Source organism: Bombina bombina, chromosome 12 (genome assembly GCF_027579735.1).
Source record: "Bombina bombina isolate aBomBom1 chromosome 12, aBomBom1.pri, whole genome shotgun sequence".
NCBI lineage: Eukaryota > Metazoa > Chordata > Amphibia > Anura > Bombinatoridae > Bombina > Bombina bombina.
The window spans coordinates 133,355,014-133,373,769 of record NC_069510.1 but is presented as its reverse complement, the minus strand read 5'-3'; the positions used below and the strand labels follow the sequence as shown (position 1 = coordinate 133,373,769).

General features: G+C 39.9%; 1 protein-coding gene across 2 annotated transcripts in view; it reads right to left on the bottom strand.

The window, feature by feature from the left end:
* Nucleotides 1-18,756, bottom strand: part of CDK5RAP2 (CDK5 regulatory subunit associated protein 2) — a 538,634-nt gene that overhangs the window by 422,983 nt on the left and 96,895 nt on the right. For both annotated transcript variants that reach the window (XM_053695716.1, XM_053695717.1), the window contains 3 exons: nucleotides 10,839-10,958; nucleotides 10,168-10,260; nucleotides 2,843-3,061 (listed from right to left, as the gene is read on the bottom strand). In XM_053695716.1, coding sequence (XP_053551691.1) covers nucleotides 2,843-3,061; nucleotides 10,168-10,260; nucleotides 10,839-10,958 — 432 coding nt within the window. The remainder of the gene's footprint in view (nucleotides 1-2,842; nucleotides 3,062-10,167; nucleotides 10,261-10,838; nucleotides 10,959-18,756) is intronic.

Below are 18,756 nucleotides of genomic sequence, written 5' to 3'. Positions count from 1 at the left end.
ACGGAGAGCAAGGAACATTTTGCAAAGTCCCTTGATCCATACTGATTCACACTTGGCAAATTTTTGAATAAAAACCTGAAATTTTAATAAAAAAAAAATTATCTCAAAAAACGCTACTGTCACTTTAAATTCAGACCGCAACTATTTTTCAGCGGTCTGTGCAAGGAAGAAATAACACTGTCTGCCTATATACTCTAGTAAACAAACTTATAGTTACCTCTACACCTCAGCTATGTTGCTTAGGCGTCTACCTTACTGGCCAAGAGCTAAACGTATTCCCAGCACGAAGTAGGCGATCCGGAATACCGCCAGCAAAATCAATCCAGCAGTCCGGTCGTAGGAACACATGTCTAGCATGTAACATGTGCTCCTAGACAGGCACAGGCCATTACACTCCTGACGCATAGAATTGGCGCGCAGAGAAAACAGATCCGCCCATCGTGGGCGTACACAAGTAAAACTGTATTCCCGGGGAAAAGTTAACCCCTTAACCATCATACTGAAAGCGTTTGTCCAGCCAACATAACAGCGCTCAAAAACTAGCCCCAGTGCCTGCTATAAGATACTGTCAACGGTCCTCTCCAGCCTAGGAGATTTTATCCATGAAATAAAGTACCCCAATTTAAATTGAGCCCCTTTATATGCCGTGAAAGGTATATCTTAATGTGCTTACTCTGTTCTGAGTTGTCTCTGCTCCCAGAAAATAAAAGTAGAACTTACCTCACATTACTGCCTGACAGTAAGGCAGTTCACAGGTTTGAGAGCTCCTCTTACTCACATCGACCTGCAGAGAAATCAAAGACTGAGTCATATCTCTCAGACTATAGGAAAATTAGGGCAGTATTAAATATAGGAGGTGCAGTGAGAATTATGTCCCACAAGTTCCCATTACTCTGAAGCCACCAAAGCTTTACTGAAGAGACTAATATGGACTACGGCTACACCCTAGGACAAAGCAGCACAATCTGGTACTACTTAAAAAAGATTCTTCAATCAAGAGTTTATTATTTTTAAACACCTCACTTTACCACTTCCTATCACTATCGTATGCAAAGAGAATAACTGGGGTGGGAGGGAAGGGAGGAGCTATTTAACAGCTCTGCTGTGGTGCTCTTTTCCGCCTCTTGCTGACAAGGAGGTGAATATCCCATTAGTAATTAAGATGATCCGTGGACTCATCGTGTCATAAAAAAGAAATATGTTCTGCTGCCAGTTAAAAAAATTGGACAAACAGTTGTGCTAATGTAAAGTTTTAGTCTGAAGTTTATAACACTCAATATGTGGATTTTATATTAAATATAGGTTGTTTTTTTTAATCTGATTAGTCGATTAATCGGAAAAATAATCGGCCGATTAGTCGATTATGAAAATAATCATTAGTTGCAGCCCTAGATTATATACAATAGTTATTGTGTGTGCAGACCTTTTGCAATGCAGCATATGATTATTGATATAGTATGGATATATACTGTGCATATATTATACAGTTATTGTGTGCAGACCCTTTGCAATGCAGCACGATTACTGATATATACTGTGCATATATAATAGTTATTGTGTGCAGACCTTTTGCCATGCAGCACATGATTACTGATATATACTGTGCATATATAATACAGTTATTGTGTGCAGACCTTTTGCCATGCAGCACATGATTACTGATATATACTGTGCATATATAATACAGTTATTGTGTGCAGACCTTTTGCCATGCAGCACATGATTACTGATATATACTGTGCATATATAATAGTTATTGTGTGCAGACCTTTTGCCATGCAGCACATGATTACTGATATATACTGTGCATATATAATAGTTATTGTGTGCAGACCTTTTGCCATGCAGCACATGATTACTGATATATACTGTGCATATATAATAGTTATTGTGTGTGCAGACCTTTTGCCATGCAGCACATGATTACTGATATATACTGTGCATATATAATAGTTATTGTGTGTGCAGACCTTTTGCCATGCAGCATATGATTACTGATATATACTGTGCATATATAATAGTTATTGTGTGTGCAGACCTTTTGCCATGCCGCATATGATTACTGATATATACTTTGCATATATAATACAGTTATTGTGTGTACATAACTTTTGCAATGTAGCATATGATTACGGATATAAACTGTGCATAAATAATACAGTTATTGTGTGCAGACCCTTTGCAATGCAGCACGATTACTGATATATACTGTGCATATATAAAACAGCTATTGTGTGTGCAGATCTTTTGCAATGCTGCACTGGATTACTGATATATACGGTGCATATATTAAACAGTTAGTGTGTACAGAACTTTTGCAATGCAGCATATGATTACTAATAAATACTGTGCATATATAATACAGTTATTGTGTGCAGACCCTTTGCAATGCAGATGATTACTGATTTGAACTGTGCATATAGAATACAGTAATTGTGTGTACATAACTTTTGCAATGCAGCATACTATTACTGATATAAACTGTGCATATATAATAGTTATTGTGTGCAGACCCTTTTGCAATGCAGAACATGATTACTGATATATACTATAATAGAACATTTCGGGCTTTATGTTCCTTTAAATTAATGGTTAAAGAACCCAGGAACAAGCAGATCTTTAATATGATCCTAGCAGCAGACGTTCGTAGGAATGGATGACATGTGTGGCTGACAATTTAGGGATGATGCATAAGTGTAAGTAACACTATTGTGTCTCTTTATATACAGAATAACAGCATTATTTATAATTACACAAATAGTGTCTGCATCACGTAGAGGGAATACAAGACAGGGTTCTGTAGACGGAATAAACTAATTAGCGTTACATGCTCTGTTCTTACATTAATAGTCTTGTCATTACTGCTTTTCTGTTGCTGGGCCTCTTCGAGGTCTTTCTTTAATTGTTCTCTGTCTTGGTGCAAGTCGTTCAGCGCGGTGTCCTTTTCTTTCAGTGTTGCTTGCAGCGTTCGGTTCTCCCTTTCCTTCTCCATGAGACTCTCGTGCTGCTTTGTTAAAAGCTTCTCTTTTTCTATTAAAATTCCATGATAATCTTCAACACCCTGACAATGCAGAAGGATTAGTTAATTACAAGGAATTGTTCCACAGTATTTACTTTCTCTTGAATGAGCAGCAAGAAGCAGATTGACAAGAATAGGGGGATGAATAAGACATGGGGAATACGGGGATATTCTGCCCTGAAAAAATCACTTTACTCAGAAAATGACTGTGTATGAATTTAACAACAGCAAATGTCTAAAGGAGCGAGAAAGTTAAAATGAAACGTGCATGGCTCTGAGAGAGCAGACTTTTTCAGAAACTTTCCTGTTTACTATCAAATTTACTCTGTTCTCTTGGTATCCTTTGCTGAAAAGTACATAGGTAGGCACAGAAGAAGCGGTGCACTACTGGGAGCTACACACATATGCTTGCTTCTGAGTCTACCTAGGTATGCTTTTCCAAAAAGATGTAGAAAGAACAAAGTAAATTTGATAATAGAAGTAAATTGAGACAATCTGTTAAAATGATATGTTCTATCTGACCCATGACAGTAGAATCTTGAATTTCTTGTGCCTTTATTAGCAACTAATTTCCTATGTTATTGTTAATGTAATGTGATTTAAATGGACAATAAACACAGTATAAATAAATATATATATATATATATATATATATATATATACACACACACACACACACATATATACACACACATACATAAAGTATATACATACATACACACAAAATGCCTTAAAGTGACGTTAATAGCTCCAGAATTCATCCATCAGAGCAAAATACTAACAGCAATATGGTCGCTAACTTTTTTAATTTTTTTTTTTCCAAAATTAGACTTTTTATCTATAAATTTTCTATTACTGTTGCTGGGCGAACTCCTCCCACCCTCTACTTCCTCTATTTCTGTAATCTGACGTATAGAGTGGTCCAACACACTCTATACGTATATCTAATGCTCGTGCACGAAGTCCCTTTCTAATGCGCATGCGCAAATCGTCGTGTCACAGTCTAACGCACAAACGCTCCGCGGCGGTAGCCAAAACAGGAGCACGCTAATGCGCATGCGCGAAACTGGAACGCGCTCTAAACACAATTAGTCGGAAAAAAGGTGCGCATGCACAGACTAAGATGTGGGAGGGTGACGTAGTTTGACGGCCGCCTAACGGCCAGAATTTCAATTGGGTAGATAGAAAACGTGACCAAGGCAGAAAAAAATTAGTAAATAACGGGCTGATTTAGGAGATAGACAAAATGTAATTTATTGCGGTGATAACTCTGTAAATAGAAAAATAGGAAAAAAATTATGAATGAAACTGATATTTTTGGTTAAACAATATAACTGTGAATCGCACACATTGTAAGTTAACTTTCACTTTAACTACACGACAAATGCAATGCATATATAATTTTCTTTTAAGCAGCTGAAATAGGTACATTTTGCCAGTGATTATCCCTCGATGTCTCCCTCTGGTCTGTGCATTTATTTCTGTTTGTAGCTCCAGGTTCATTAGCCTATCAAATGGCTACACAATAGAGAATAATGAAGTTTACTCTCGTGCCCGCCGGCGCCAGCGCATGCTCGGCTTCAGCAGTGAAACAGAGTGAAGCCGGGCAGACAGCAAAGCTCATGAACGAGCTATAATGGAAGAAAGGGGTGGGCAGGATCCTTACAATGGGTTACACCTGACCGTACAAACACATCCCCAAAGTGGGAACATCACTATGAGTGGTCAACCAACGGATCAGTAATAGGTCCTGAATTTTTAAACTTAACAATAAAAACATTGTTTAAAGGAACAGTCTACTCAAGAATTGTTACTGTATAAAAAAATAGATAATCCCTTTTTTACCTATTCCCCAGTTTTGCATAACCAACAGTTATATTAATATATTTTTACCTCTGTGATTACCCTGTATCTAAGCCTCTGCACACTGCCCCCTTATTTCAGTACTTTTGACCAACTTGAATTTTAGCCAATCAGTGCTGACTTATATAAAAAAATTATAAAAAACAAAGCGCAACTCTAAGCGCAGTAGGTCAAATCCCACAAATAATTTATTAGTAATCACAAATTAAAACTCACAAATTCCAACCTCAAACAAATATGAGGTATAATATGGGCACTGGAAAACCATAAAGGTCTCTCCAAAGGTATCCCTCAAAGTACTCCAGTGGCGAAGTTCCAGGAGCGTTGAATGAACTCACAGTCGTACAAACGATGTTAGCAGCACTTCATGTGCTCACTGGAGGGGATCGTATCCTTAATGTAGTTCATGGATCGCCAAATTTCCCAAAAGAAGTTGAAACATTAAAATTGAAACGTTAAGATAAGGCCGCCACACACAGCTCAGCTGCACACACACAATTGGGCCGGCTAAGTGAAACAGCTGGTAGCGTGGCGTAATGACGGTGGGCGTGGAAAAAGGCTGGCCCAATTGTGTTGGTTATGCTTAGAGTTGCGCTTTTCTTTTTATCACTTTTTTTTTAGTTATTACCCGTGACATGTAAGAGGCAGCAACTCTAACCATTTGGGACTGCTAATCTACTACAAGTAGCATATCCTTTTATGTATATCTGATGTACTGTTTATTGGGGAGCTTACTAATTGTGTTTTCAATGCTGACTTATAAATAACTCTAGGGGAATGAGTATCACGTTATCTATATTGCACACATGAATTAGCAGTGTCTAACTGTGAAAAACGGTCAAAATGCAGAGGCGGCCTTCAAGGGCTTAGAAATTAGTATATGAGCCTACCTAGGTTTAGCTTTCAATAAAGAATACCAAGAGAATAAATAAAAGTTGATTATAAAAGAAAATGGGAAAGTTGTTTAAAATCGCATGCCCTGTCTTAATCATAAAACTTTAATTTTGACTAGACTGTCCCTTTATATTATTTTATTTTAGTAAAAATAGAAAAACATAATTTATGCTTACCTGATAAATTTATTTCTCTTGTAGTGTATCCAGTCCACGGATCATCCATTACTTATGGGATATTCTCCTTCCCAACAGGAAGTTGCAAGAGGATCACCCACAGCAGAGCTGCTATATAGCTCCTCCCCTAACTGCCATATCCAGTCATTCGACCGAAACAAACAGAGAAAGGAGAAACCATAGGGTGCAGTGGTGACTGTAGTTTAATTAAATTTTAGACCTGCCTTAAAATGACAGGGCGGGCCGTGGACTGGATACACTACAAGAGAAATAAATTTATCAGGTAAGCATAAATTATGTTTTCTCTTGTTAAGTGTATCCAGTCCACGGATCATCCATTACTTATGGGATACCAATACCAAAGCTAAAGTACACGGATGATGGGAGGGACAAGGCAGGGATTAAGCGGAAGGAACCACTGCCTGAAGAACCTTTCTCCCAAAAACAGCCTCCGAAGAAGCAAAAGTATCAAATTTGTAAAATTTTGAAAAAGTGTGAAGCGAAGACCAAGTCGCGGCCTTGCAAATCTGTTCAACAGAGGCCTCATTTTTAAAGGCCCAGGTGGAAGCCACAGCTCTAGTAGAATGAGCTGTAATTCTTTCAGGGGGCTGCTGTCCAGCAGTCTCATAGGCTAGGCGTATAATACTCCGAAGCCAAAAGGAAAGAGAGGTTGCCGAAGCTTTTTGACCTCTCCTCTGTCCAGAATAAACGACAAACAGGGAAGATATTTGACAAAAAATCTTTAGTAGCTTGTAAGTAAAACTTCAAGGCACGGACTACGTCCAGATTATGTAAAAGACGTTCCTTCTTTGAAGAAGGATTAGGACACAATGATGGAACAACAATCTCTTGATCGATATTCTTGTTAGAAACCACCTTAGGTAAAAACCCAGGTTTGGTACGCAGAACTACCTTATCTGCATGAAAAATCAGATAAGGAGAATCACATTGTAAGGCAGATAGCTCAGAGACTCTCCGAGGAAATAGCCATCAAAAACAGAACTTTCCAAGATAAAAGCTTAATATCAATGGAATGAAGGGGTTCAAACGGAACTCCTTGAAGAACTTTAAGAACCAAGTTTAAGCTCCATGGGGGAGCAACAGGTTTAAACACAGGCTTAATTCTAACCAAAGCCTGGACGTCTGGAACTTCTGCCAGACGCTTGTGCAAAAGAATAGACATAGCAGAAATCTGTCCCTTTAAGGAACTAGCTGATAATCCTTTATCCAAACCCTCTTGGAGAAAGGACAATATCCTAGGAATCCTAACCTTACTCCATGAGTAATTCTTGGATTCACACCAGTAAAGATATGTACGCCATATCTTGTGATAGATTGTCCTGGTAACAGGCTTTCGTGCCTGTATTAAGGTATCAATGACTGACTCGGAGAAGCCACGCTTTGATAGAATCAAGCGTTCAATCTCCATGCAGTCAGTCTCAGAGAAATTAGATTTGGATGATTGAAAGGACCTTGTATTAGAAGGTCCTGTCTTAGAGGCAGAGTCCATGGTGGAAAGGATGACATGTCCACTAGGTCTGCATACCAGGTCCTGCGTGGCCACGCAGGCGCTATTAGAATCACTGATGCTCTCTCCTGTTTGATTTTGGCAATCAGTCGAGGGAGCAGATGAAACGGTGGAAACACCTAAGCCAGGTTGAAGAACCAAGGCGCTGCTAGAGCATCTATCAGCGTCGCTTCTGGGTCCCTGGACCTGGATCCGTAACAAGGAAGCTTGGCGTTCTGGCGAGACGCCATGAGATCCAACTCTGGTTTGCCCCAACGATGAATCAACTGAGCAAACACCTCAGGATGGAGTTCCCGCCTCCCAGTTCTCCACACCTGGGATATGGATTGCTGACAGGTGGCAAGAGTGAGTCTCTGCCCAGCGAATTATTTTTGAGACTTCTAACATCGCTAGGGAACTCCTGGTTCCCCCTTGATGGTTGATGTAAGCCACAGTCGTGATATTGTCCGACTGAAATCTGATGAACCTCAGTGTTGCTAACTGAGGCCAAGCCAGAAGAGCATTGAATATTGGTCTTAACTCCAGAATATTTATCGGAAGGAGTTTCTCCTCCTGAGTCCACGATCCCTGTGCCTTCAGGGAGTTCCAGACTGCACCCCAACCTAGAAGGCTGGCATCTGTTGTTACAATTGTCCAATCTGGCCTGCGAAAGGTCATACCCTCGGACAGGTGGACCCGAGACAACCACCAGAGAAGAGAATCTCTGGTCTCTTGATCCAGATTTAGCAGAGGGGACAAATCTGTGTAATCCTCCCTAGAAAAATATTAACTGCACATACCTTATTGCAGGAAAACCTGCACGCCATTCCCTCTCTGAAGTTACCTCACTCCTCAGAATATGTGAGAACAGCCATGGATCTTAGTTACTTCTGCTAAGATCATAGAAAATGCAGGCAGATTCTTCTTCTAAATACTGCCTGGGATAAACAGCACTCTCCGGTACCATTTAAAAATAAACTTTTGATTGAAGAAATAAACTAAGTATAAAACACCACACTCCTCTTACGACCTCCATCTTGGTTGAGGCTTGCAAGAGAATGACTGGATATGGCAGTTAGGGGAGGAGCTATATAGCAGCTCTGCTGTGGGTGATCCTCTTGCAACTTCCTGTTGGGAAGGAGAATATCCCATAAATAATGGATGATCCGTGGACTGGATACACTTAACAAGAGAAAAAGTAATATTTTTCAATATACATGAATGCAGTTACCCATTTATATAGTGGTATGTTTACTGACACTTTAATGTTACCTTGAGGCCTTAGCTTGTGTTAATATAAGGTTATCCTCATACAATCTCAACACTATTGATCGTCTTCCCTCCATATAGACACAAAACAAAGTTTGGGCTTGTATGATTTACAGGAAAACAAAATGGGTTCAAATGGAAATACTTAAAGGGACATGAAACCAAATAAATTCTATGATGATTCAGCTAGAACATACAATTTGAAACAACTTTCTAAATTACATCTATAATCAAATTAGCTTTACTCCCTTTGCTGAAAGAGCAGCAATACACTACTGGGATCTAGCTGAGCACATCGGGTGAGCCAATGACAAGTCATATATGAGCGGCCACCAATCAGCAGCTAGCTCCCAGTACTACATTGCTGCTGCTGAGCCTACCTAGGTATAATTTTCAAGAAATATGAAGAGAAGGAAGCAAATTAGATAACATAGGTAAATTGATAAGTTGCTTAAAGGGACAGTCAAGTCCCAAATAAACTTTCATGATTCAAATAGGGCATGTAATTTTAAACAACTTTCCAATTTACTTTTATCACCATTTTTGTTGTGTTCTCTTGGTATTCTTAATTAAAAGCTAAACCTAGGTAGGCTCCTATGCTAATTTCTTAGACCTTGAAGGCCGCCTCTAATCTGAATGCAATTTGACAGTTTTTCACCACTAGAGGGCGTTAATTCATGTGCGTCATATAGATACCATTCAGCTCACGCACATTACCTAGGAGTCAGCTCTGATTGGCTAAAATGCATGTCTGTCAAAAGAACTGAAATAAGGGGGCAGTTTGCAGAGGCTTAGATACAAGGTAATCACAGAGGTAAAACGTGTATTATTATATCTGTGTTGGTTGTACAAAACTGGAGAATGGGTAATAAAGGGATGATCTATCTTTTCAAACAATAACCATTCTGGTGTTGACTGTCCCTTTAAAATTGTTTGCTCTACCTGAATCCTGTTGATTTTATCATGTCCCTTTAAATGACACATTACATGAGTGATTGATTGATTTTTTAGATGAACATGGTATAGGGACACTTTTTTATAACAATATGACAAGTGGAGGGTTTTTGAAAGTTTCTCTCTCATCATAAATGAATAGATTTTGGGCATCTGTGTTATAGCTAATTCTGCATAAAGCAGCGGCCACCCCTCAATTATTAGTTCTCAAAAAACTTCTCTGCAAGCACTGCTTTGCAGTTAAAAAAAAATTAGAGCTACAGTATCAAAGCTGGGGGACCAATTAGGAGGGACTTATAAAAATAGGGAGTAGGAATACAGAGAAAAAATCAATACATCAAGTGGATTAGTATAGATCTTTCCACTGACTGGTGAACAATAGGGAGATAGTTTCCAGCCCTGCACGTTGTAACTACGGATAAAAGCGTCACTTTCAGAAAATATGTATTTATTTTAAATAGCATGAACTTGTGCAATATATTTACCTTAAAGTTCTGGAGTTGAGCCTTATGAGCCGATTCCCTAGCCTTTGCCAATCCTACATTAAGATTCTCAATCTCGATTAAAAGCTCATCATTCTGCAAAATATTAATAAATACATCAGTTAAATCTTCAGTATTTGTATACAGTTGCTGAAGGTGCCAATTATATTGTGGCTGCTGCTCAACCTATAAGCAGTTCATTTAATAAGAGACCTAAACAATGGTCAAACTAAAGGAACCCATCTTAAAAAAGTTACACAAGGAAGTATTACTAAACATATATTCAGAGTTGAAACTCAACAGAAAAAACACACAATGTTCTACATCATTAGTTTTTGTGTATTTACCTAGAATGGCAGCAAGTTTTCATTGTCTGTATTTGTTTGGTTTTTAAATAAAAGCAGCATTAAGTAAACATTCTTTAGAATTTTAGGTGAGCTTTTTAGTATCATGAAAATTACACTACTATAAGAGTATAGTAAATTCAAGGCATTATTCCAAAAGGACAGTTCCCGATGAATATGCAGTGCTTTCAATAGACAGAAAGAATATTTTCCTTTTATGTAGGCCCGAAAAGTATGATGAGTAAAAAAGAAAAAAACACACAAAGAAACAAACACTGATGGAAATGAACAAACAGCTAATGGAAATTAACATCTGTAATCAGAAATTACCTCTTTATCTTTTGTTTTTAGAGCCACAGTAAGACCTTGAATAGTCTTATCCCTCTTTAATGCATTTTTCTTATGAAGAGCAATTTCGGTTTCTTTCTCTTGGAGCATCAGTTTATAGTCCTGTAAAAATAAATAATGACTGTAGATCATAGCTACTTACAAGTTTAAATAAGAGCATGTCCCTCACCCGTATTATATAATACAAGCTAAAACCGTAAACAAGCCTCTAACTCTTAAAGCCGAAGTGCTATATAACCCTATTGTAATAACACAATGTGATAACTAAAAACAAAAGTCTTAATAAAGCCTAATAAGACACTCCCAAATTGTCTAATGTCACTTCCGGTATTATTGACGATTGGCCCTGGGTCTGAAAGTGGTGGGCACAACGGGGAGCAATTGAACGATAGCCAGGAAAGGATTTTGGACTGAATCGCGTAGACCAGTGTTTTTAAACCAGTGTGCCATGGCACACTAGTGTGCCGTGAGAGATCCTCAGGTGTGCCGCGGCAGACTGACAACAGTGCGGGGGTGTCCCTCTTTCAAATTTTGAAATATTGGGAGGTATGTGACGGGCTCCTCAGGCATCATTTACAACCATGACATTGACATTCATTCACAATCATTATGATTGCTTGTGAATGAATGTCAACATGTCATGTAAAGTTTGTAGGAGGCATGGCATGGCATGACAGCACAGTACAGTGTGTGTGTGTGTATATATATATATATATATATATATATATATATATATATATATATATATATATATATATATATATATATATATATATATATATATATATATATACTGTATTATATATCCTGTATTAGGCTACAAGCTACAACGTGTGATTTTTTTAAGTTTTGGGATGGTGGTGTGCCACAGGATTTTTCTCCAACATTGGTATGTCCGGTCCACTGCGTCATCCTTACTTGTGGGATATTCTCTTCCCCAACAGGAAATGGCAAAGAGTCCAGCAAAGCTGGTCACATGATCCCTCCTAGGCTCCGCCCACCCCAGTCATTCTCTTTGCCGTTGCACAGGCAACATCTCCACGGAGATGGTTAAGAGTTTTTTGGTGTTTAAATGTAGTTTTTATTCTTCTATCAAGTGTTTGTTATTTTAAAATAGTGCTGGTATGTACTATTTACTCTGAAACAGAAAAGGATGAAGATTTCTGTTTGTAAGAGGAAGATGATTTTAGCAGACAGTAACTAAAATCGATTGCTGTTTCCACATAGGACTGTTGAGATGAAGTAACTTCAGTTGGGGGAAACAGTTAGCAGACTTTTCTGCTTAAGGTATGACTAGCCATATTTCTAACAAGACTGTGTAATGCTGGAAGGCTGTCATTTCCCCTCATGGGGACCGGTAAGCCATTTTCTTAGTCAAACAAACAGAATAAAGGGCTTAATATGGGCTAAAAAACTGGTAGACATTTTTATGGGCTAAATCGATTGCTTTATTTGGGCATATTATTCAGATTTAGGCTAACAATTGGCATTTATAATCTTGGGGAACGCTTATAAAACGGCAGGCACTGTGTTGGACACCTTTTTCAGTCAGGGGTCCTTTCTAGTTATAGACTGAGCCTCATTTTCGCGCCATTAATGCACAGTTGTTTTTTGAGAACAGGGCATGCAGATGCATGTGTGAGGGTCTAAAAATCTCTGAAAAAGCTTCTAGAAGGCGTCATTTGGTATCGTATTCCCCTCAGGGCTTGGTTGGGTCTTAGCAAAGACTATAGCTGGGACTGTATAGGGGTTAAATTTAAAAACTGCTCCGGTTCCATTATTTTAAGGGTTAAAGCTCTGAAATTTGGTGTGCAATACTTTTAAGGCTTTAAGACACTGTGGTAAAATTTTGGTAAATTTTGAACGATTCCTTCATACTTTTTCACATATTCAGTAATAAAGTGTTTTCTGTTTGAAATTTAAAGTGACAGTAACGGTTTTATTTTAAAACGTTTTTTTGTGCTTTGTTGACAAGTTTAAGCCTGTTTAACATGTCTGTACCTTCAGATAAGCTATGTTCTATATGTATGAAAGCCAATGTGTCTCCCCATTTAAATTTATGTGATAATTGTGCCATAGCGTCCAAACAAAGTAAGGACAGTACTGCCACAGATAATGATATTGCCCAAGATGATTCCTCAAATGAGGGGAGTAAACATGATACTACATCATCTCCTACTGTGTCTACACCAGTTTTGCCCATGCAGGAGGCCCCTAGTACATCTAGTGCGCCAATACTTATTACCATGCAACAATTAACGGCTGTAATGGATAACTCCATAGCAAATCTTTTATCCAAAATGCCTACTTATCAGAGAAAGCACGATTGCTCTGTTTTAAACACTGAAGAGCAAGAGGGCGCTGATGATAATTGTTCTGTCATACCCTCACACCAATCTGAAGGGGCCATGAGGGAGGTTTTGTCTGATGGAGAAATTTCAGATTCAAGAAAAGTTTCTCATCAAGCTGAACCTGATGTTGTGACATTTAAATTGAAATTAGAACATCTCCGCACACTGCTTAAGGAGGTGTTATCTACTCTGGATGATTGTGACAATTTGGTCATTCCAGAGAAATTATGCAAGATGGACAGGTTCCTAGAGGTTCCGGTGCCCCCTGACGCTTTTCCTATACCCAAGCGGGTGGCGGACATAGTAAATAAGGAGTGGGAAAAGCCCGGCATACCTTTTGTTCCCCCCCCCTATATTCAAGAAATTATTTCCTATGGTCGACCCCAGAAAGGACTTATGGCAGACAGTCCCCAAGGTCGAGGGGGCAGTTTCTACTCTAAACAAAGGCACTACTATTCCTATCGAAGATAGTTGTGCTTTCAAAGATCCTATGGATAAAAAATTGGAAGGTCTGCTTAAAAAGATTTTTGTACAGCAAGGCTACCTTCTACAACCAATTTCATGCATTGTTCCTGTCACTACGGCAGCGTGGTTCTGGTTCGAGGAACTAGAAAAGTCGCTCAGTAGAGAAACTCCATATGAGGAGGTTATGGACAGAGTTCACGCACTTAAATTGGCTAACTTTTATTTTAGATGCCGCTTTGCAATTAGCCAGATTAGCGGCGAAAAATTCAGGGTTTGCTATCGTGGCTCGCAGAGCGCTTTGGCTAAAGTCTTGGTCAGCGGATGTGTCATCCAAGACAAAATTGCTTAACATCCCTTTCAAAGGTAAAACTTTATTTGGACCAGAATTGAAAGAGATTATTTCAGACATCACTGGAGGAAAGGGCCATGCCCTTCCACAGGATAGGTCTTTTAAGGCTAAAAAATAAGCCTAATTTTCGTCCCTTTCGCAGAAATGGACCAGCCTCTAATTCTGCATCCTCTAAGCAAGAGGGTAATGCCTCACAACCCAAACCAGCCTGGAAACCAATGCAAGGCTGGAACAAGGGTAAGCAGGCCAAGAAGCCTGCCACTGCTAACAAAACAGCATGAAGGAGTAGCTCCCGATCCGGGACCGGATCTGGTGGGGGGCAGGCTCTCTCTCTTTGCTCAGGCTTGGGCAAGAGATGTTCAGGATCCTTGGGCGCTAGAAATAGTTTCTCAAGGTTATCTCCTGGAACTCAAGGAACTACCCCCAAGGGGAAGGTTCCACAAGTCTCACTTATCCTCAAACCAAATAAAGAGACAGGCATTCTTACATTGTGTAGAAGACCTGTTAAAGATGGGAGTGATACACCCAGTTCCAATAAAGGAACAAGGAATGGGATTTTATTCCAATCTGTTCGTAGTTCCCAAAAAAGAGGGAACGTTCAGACCAATTTTGGATTTGAAGATCCTAAACAAATTTCTTAGGGTACCATCGTTCAAAAGGGAAACTATTCGAACGATTCTACCCACCATCCAGGAAAGTCAATTTATGACTACCGTGGATCTAAAGGATGCGTACCTACATATTCCTATCCACAAAGAACATCATCAGTTCCTAAGGTTCGCTTTTCTGGACAAACATTACCAGTTTGTGGCCCTCCCATTCGGATTAGCCACTGCTCCAAGGATTTTCACAAAGGTGCTAGGGTCCCTTCTATCGGTTCTAAGACCAAGGGGCATTGCAGTAGTACCTTACTTGGACGACATTCTAATACAAGCGTCGTCCATGTCAAAAGCAAAGGCTCATACGGACAGCGTTCTAGCCTTTCTCAGATCTCACGGATGGAAGGTGAACAAAGAAAAAAGTTCTCTGTCCCCGTCAACAAGGGTTCCCTTCTTGGGAACAATAATAGATTTCTTAGAAATTAGGATTTTTCTGACAGAGGTCAGAAAATCAAAACTTCTAAGCTCTTGTCAAGTGCTTCATTCTGTTCCTCGTCCTTCCATAGCGCAGTGCATGGAAGTAGTAGGATTAATGGTTGCAACAATGGACATAGTTCCTTTTGCACGAATTCATCTAAGACCATTACAACTGTGCATGCTCAAACAGTGGAATGGGGATTATACAGACTTGTCTCCAATGATTCAAGTAGATCAAAAGACCAGAGATTCACTCCGTTAGTGGCTGACCCTGGACCATCTGTCCCAGGGAATGAGCTTCCGCAGGCCAGAGTGGGTCATTGTCACGACCAACGCCAGTCTAGTGGGCTGGGGCGCGGTCTGGGAATCCCTGAAAGCTCAGGGTCTATGGTCTCGGGAAGAGTCTCTTCTCCCGATAAACATTCTGGAACTGAGAGCGATATTCAATGCTCTCAGAGCTTGGCCTCAACTAGCAAAGGCCAAATTCATAAGGTTCCAATCAGACAACATGACGACCGTTGCTTATATCAATCATCAGGGGGGAACAAAGAGTTCCCTGGCGATGAAAGAAGTGACCAAAATAATTCAATGGGCGGAGGATCACTCCTGCCACTTGTCTGCGATCCACATCCCAGGAGTGGAAAATTGGGAAGCGGTTTTTCTGAGTCGTCAGACATTCCATCCGGGGGAGTGGGAACTCCATCCGGAAATCTTTGCCCAAATAACTCAATTATGGGGCATTCCAGACATGGATCTGATGGCGTCTCGTCAGAACTTCAAGGTTCCTTGCTACGGGTCCAGATCCAGGGATCCCAAGGCGACTCTAGTAGATGCACTAGTAGCACCTTGGACCTTCAACCTAGCTTATGTATTCCCACCGTTTCCTCTCATTCCCAGGCTGGTAGCCAGGATCAGTCAGGAGAGGGCCTCGGTGATTTTGATAGCTCCTGCGTGGCCACGCAGGACTTGGTATGCAGACCTGGTGAATATGTCATCGGCTCCACCATGGAAGCTACCTTTGAGACAGGACCTTCTTGTTCAGGGTCCATTCGAACATCCAAATCTGGTCTCCCTCCAACTGACGGCTTGGAGATTGAACGCTTGATTCTATCAAAGCGTGGGTTTTCAGATTCTGTTATAGATACTCTGGTTCAGGCCAGAAAACCTGTGACTAGAAAAATTTACCATAAAATATGGAAAAAATATATCTGTTGGTGTGAATCCAAAGGATTCCCATGGAATAAGATAAAAATTCCTAAGATTCTCTCCTTTCTACAAGAAGGTTTGGAGAAAGGATTATCTGCAAGTTCTCTAAAGGGACAGATCTCTGCTTTATCTGTCTTACTACACAAAAGACTGGCAGCTGTGCCAGATGTTCAAGCTTTTGTTCAGGCTCTGGTTAGGATCAAGCCTGTTAACAGACCTTTGACTCCTCCCTGGAGTCTAAATCTAGTTCTTTCAGTTCTTCAAGGGGTTCCGTTTGAACCTTTACATTCCATAGATATTAAGTTACTATCTTGGAAAGTTTTGTTTTTAGTTGCAATTTCTTCTGCTAGAAGAGTTTCAGAGTTATCTGCTCTGCAGTGTTCTCCGCCCTATCTGGTTTTCCATGCAGATAAGGTGGGTTTGCGTACTAAGCCTGGTTTTCTTCCTAAAGTTGTTTCTAACAAAAATATTAACCAGGAGATAGTTGTACCTTCTTTGTGTCCGAATCCAGTTTCAAAGAAGGAACGTTTGTTACACAATTTGGACATTGTCCGTGCTCTAAAGTTCTATTTAGAGGCTACTAAAGATTTCAGACAAACATCTTCCTTGTTTGTTGTTTATTCTGGTAAAAGGAGAGGTCAAAAAGCGACTTCTACCTCTCTTTCCTTTTGGCTTAAAAGTATTATCCGATTGGCTTATGAGACTGCCGGACGGCAACCTCCTGAAAGAATCACAGCTCACTCCACTAGGGCTGTGGCTTCCACATGGGCCTTCAAGAACGAGGCTTCTGTTGACCAGATATGTAAGGCAGCGACTTGGTCTTCACTGCACACTTTTGCCAAATTTTACAAATTTGATACTTTTGCTTCTTCGGAGGCTATTTTTGGGAGAAAGGTTTTGCAAGCTGTGGTGCCTTCCGTTTAGGTGACCTGATTTGCTCCCTCCCTTCATCCGTGTCCTAAAGCTTTGGTATTGGTTCCCACAAGTAAGGATGACGCCGTGGACCGGACACACCAATGTTGGAGAAAACAGAATTTATGCTTACCTGATAAATTACTTTCTCCAACGGTGTGTCCGGTCCACGGCCCGCCCTGGTTTTTTAATCAGGTCTGATTAATTATTTTCTATAACTACAGTCACCACGGTACCATATGGTTTCTCCTATATATATTTCCTCCTGTCTGTCGGTCGAATGACTGGGGTGGGCGGAGCCTAGGAGGGATCATGTGACCAGCTTTGCTGGGACTATTTGCCATTTCCTGTTGGGGAAGAGAATATCCCACAAGTAAGGATGACGCCGTGGACCGGACACACCGTTGGAGAAAGTAATTTATCAGGTAAGCATGAATTCTGTTTTTAATGTAAAAAAGTGTGCCGCAGCAAAAAAAAGGTTGCATATCACTGGCGTAGACGGCTGGCTAGTGTATACTCCAGTAAGATTCTAGATCAATTACAATTTAGTTCCAGACATAAATATAGCACAAAAAAGCACTGGTTGACCTATAAAATGACATCAAGCATCTCGTACATGAGTAAAGGCATTACACTGATTCAACAACAAAATGTTTGCTTACCTTATACATTTATTTCTTTCATGATGGCGAAAGTCCACAAATCATCATGTGTAATATACGTCCTGTCCACCAGGAAGAGGCAAAACAACCATACATTGCAGAGCTTTACTTCACCCAATCTCATAGCATTCTTCAGTTATACATACAACCAAGCAGAAAAAAGATAGAAAAACTAGAAAAGGACTAAAGTGAGGTGAATGAAGCGCAAATCAGGGAATGCAATAAACCTAAGGTAAAATAAATAGGCTGGGTTGAAGACTCTCACCATCACAAAATAAATACATTTCTCAAGCAAGTGTAAATTTTGTTTTCTTTCAAATCATGGTGAGAGTCCACAAATCATCACATGAGAGATCTAATAAGTCCACAAGACCCCCAAGAAATATGGTGGGATCTATAATTAAGGTAAGGACTGAGACAAATCAAGCACAAACGCCTGAAAAACTTTCCTGCCAAAGAATGCCTCAAAAGACTCAAAATGTTGACATGGCAAAACTAACAAAAATAATATGTCCCTTTAAGCCGGGATGTTAAAGTTGCTGTAGCGTTGTAATTCTTGCAAGGTCCAGGAAAGAAAACAAAAATGGCAGAAAAAAGTTTAAATACCTGGAATTGTGTCAATCATCCTGTTGAAAAGCAGAGACAAGTTAGAAATCTGACCCTTGAAAAAGCTGACTGGTTCATCAAACCATCCCGGAGAAACTCCAGAAACCTAGGTAGAAAAAAATTGGGTTCAGTGTCCCTTTAAGGCCTGAGACTTTATTGGGTTCAGAAGCGCAAGATAAGCCAAACCTACCTCATGCGGTCTACAGTGAATATTGATACTGTATCCTTGCAATACCAGTTCTAGAACCCAATAATCTGAAATGGAGCACACAA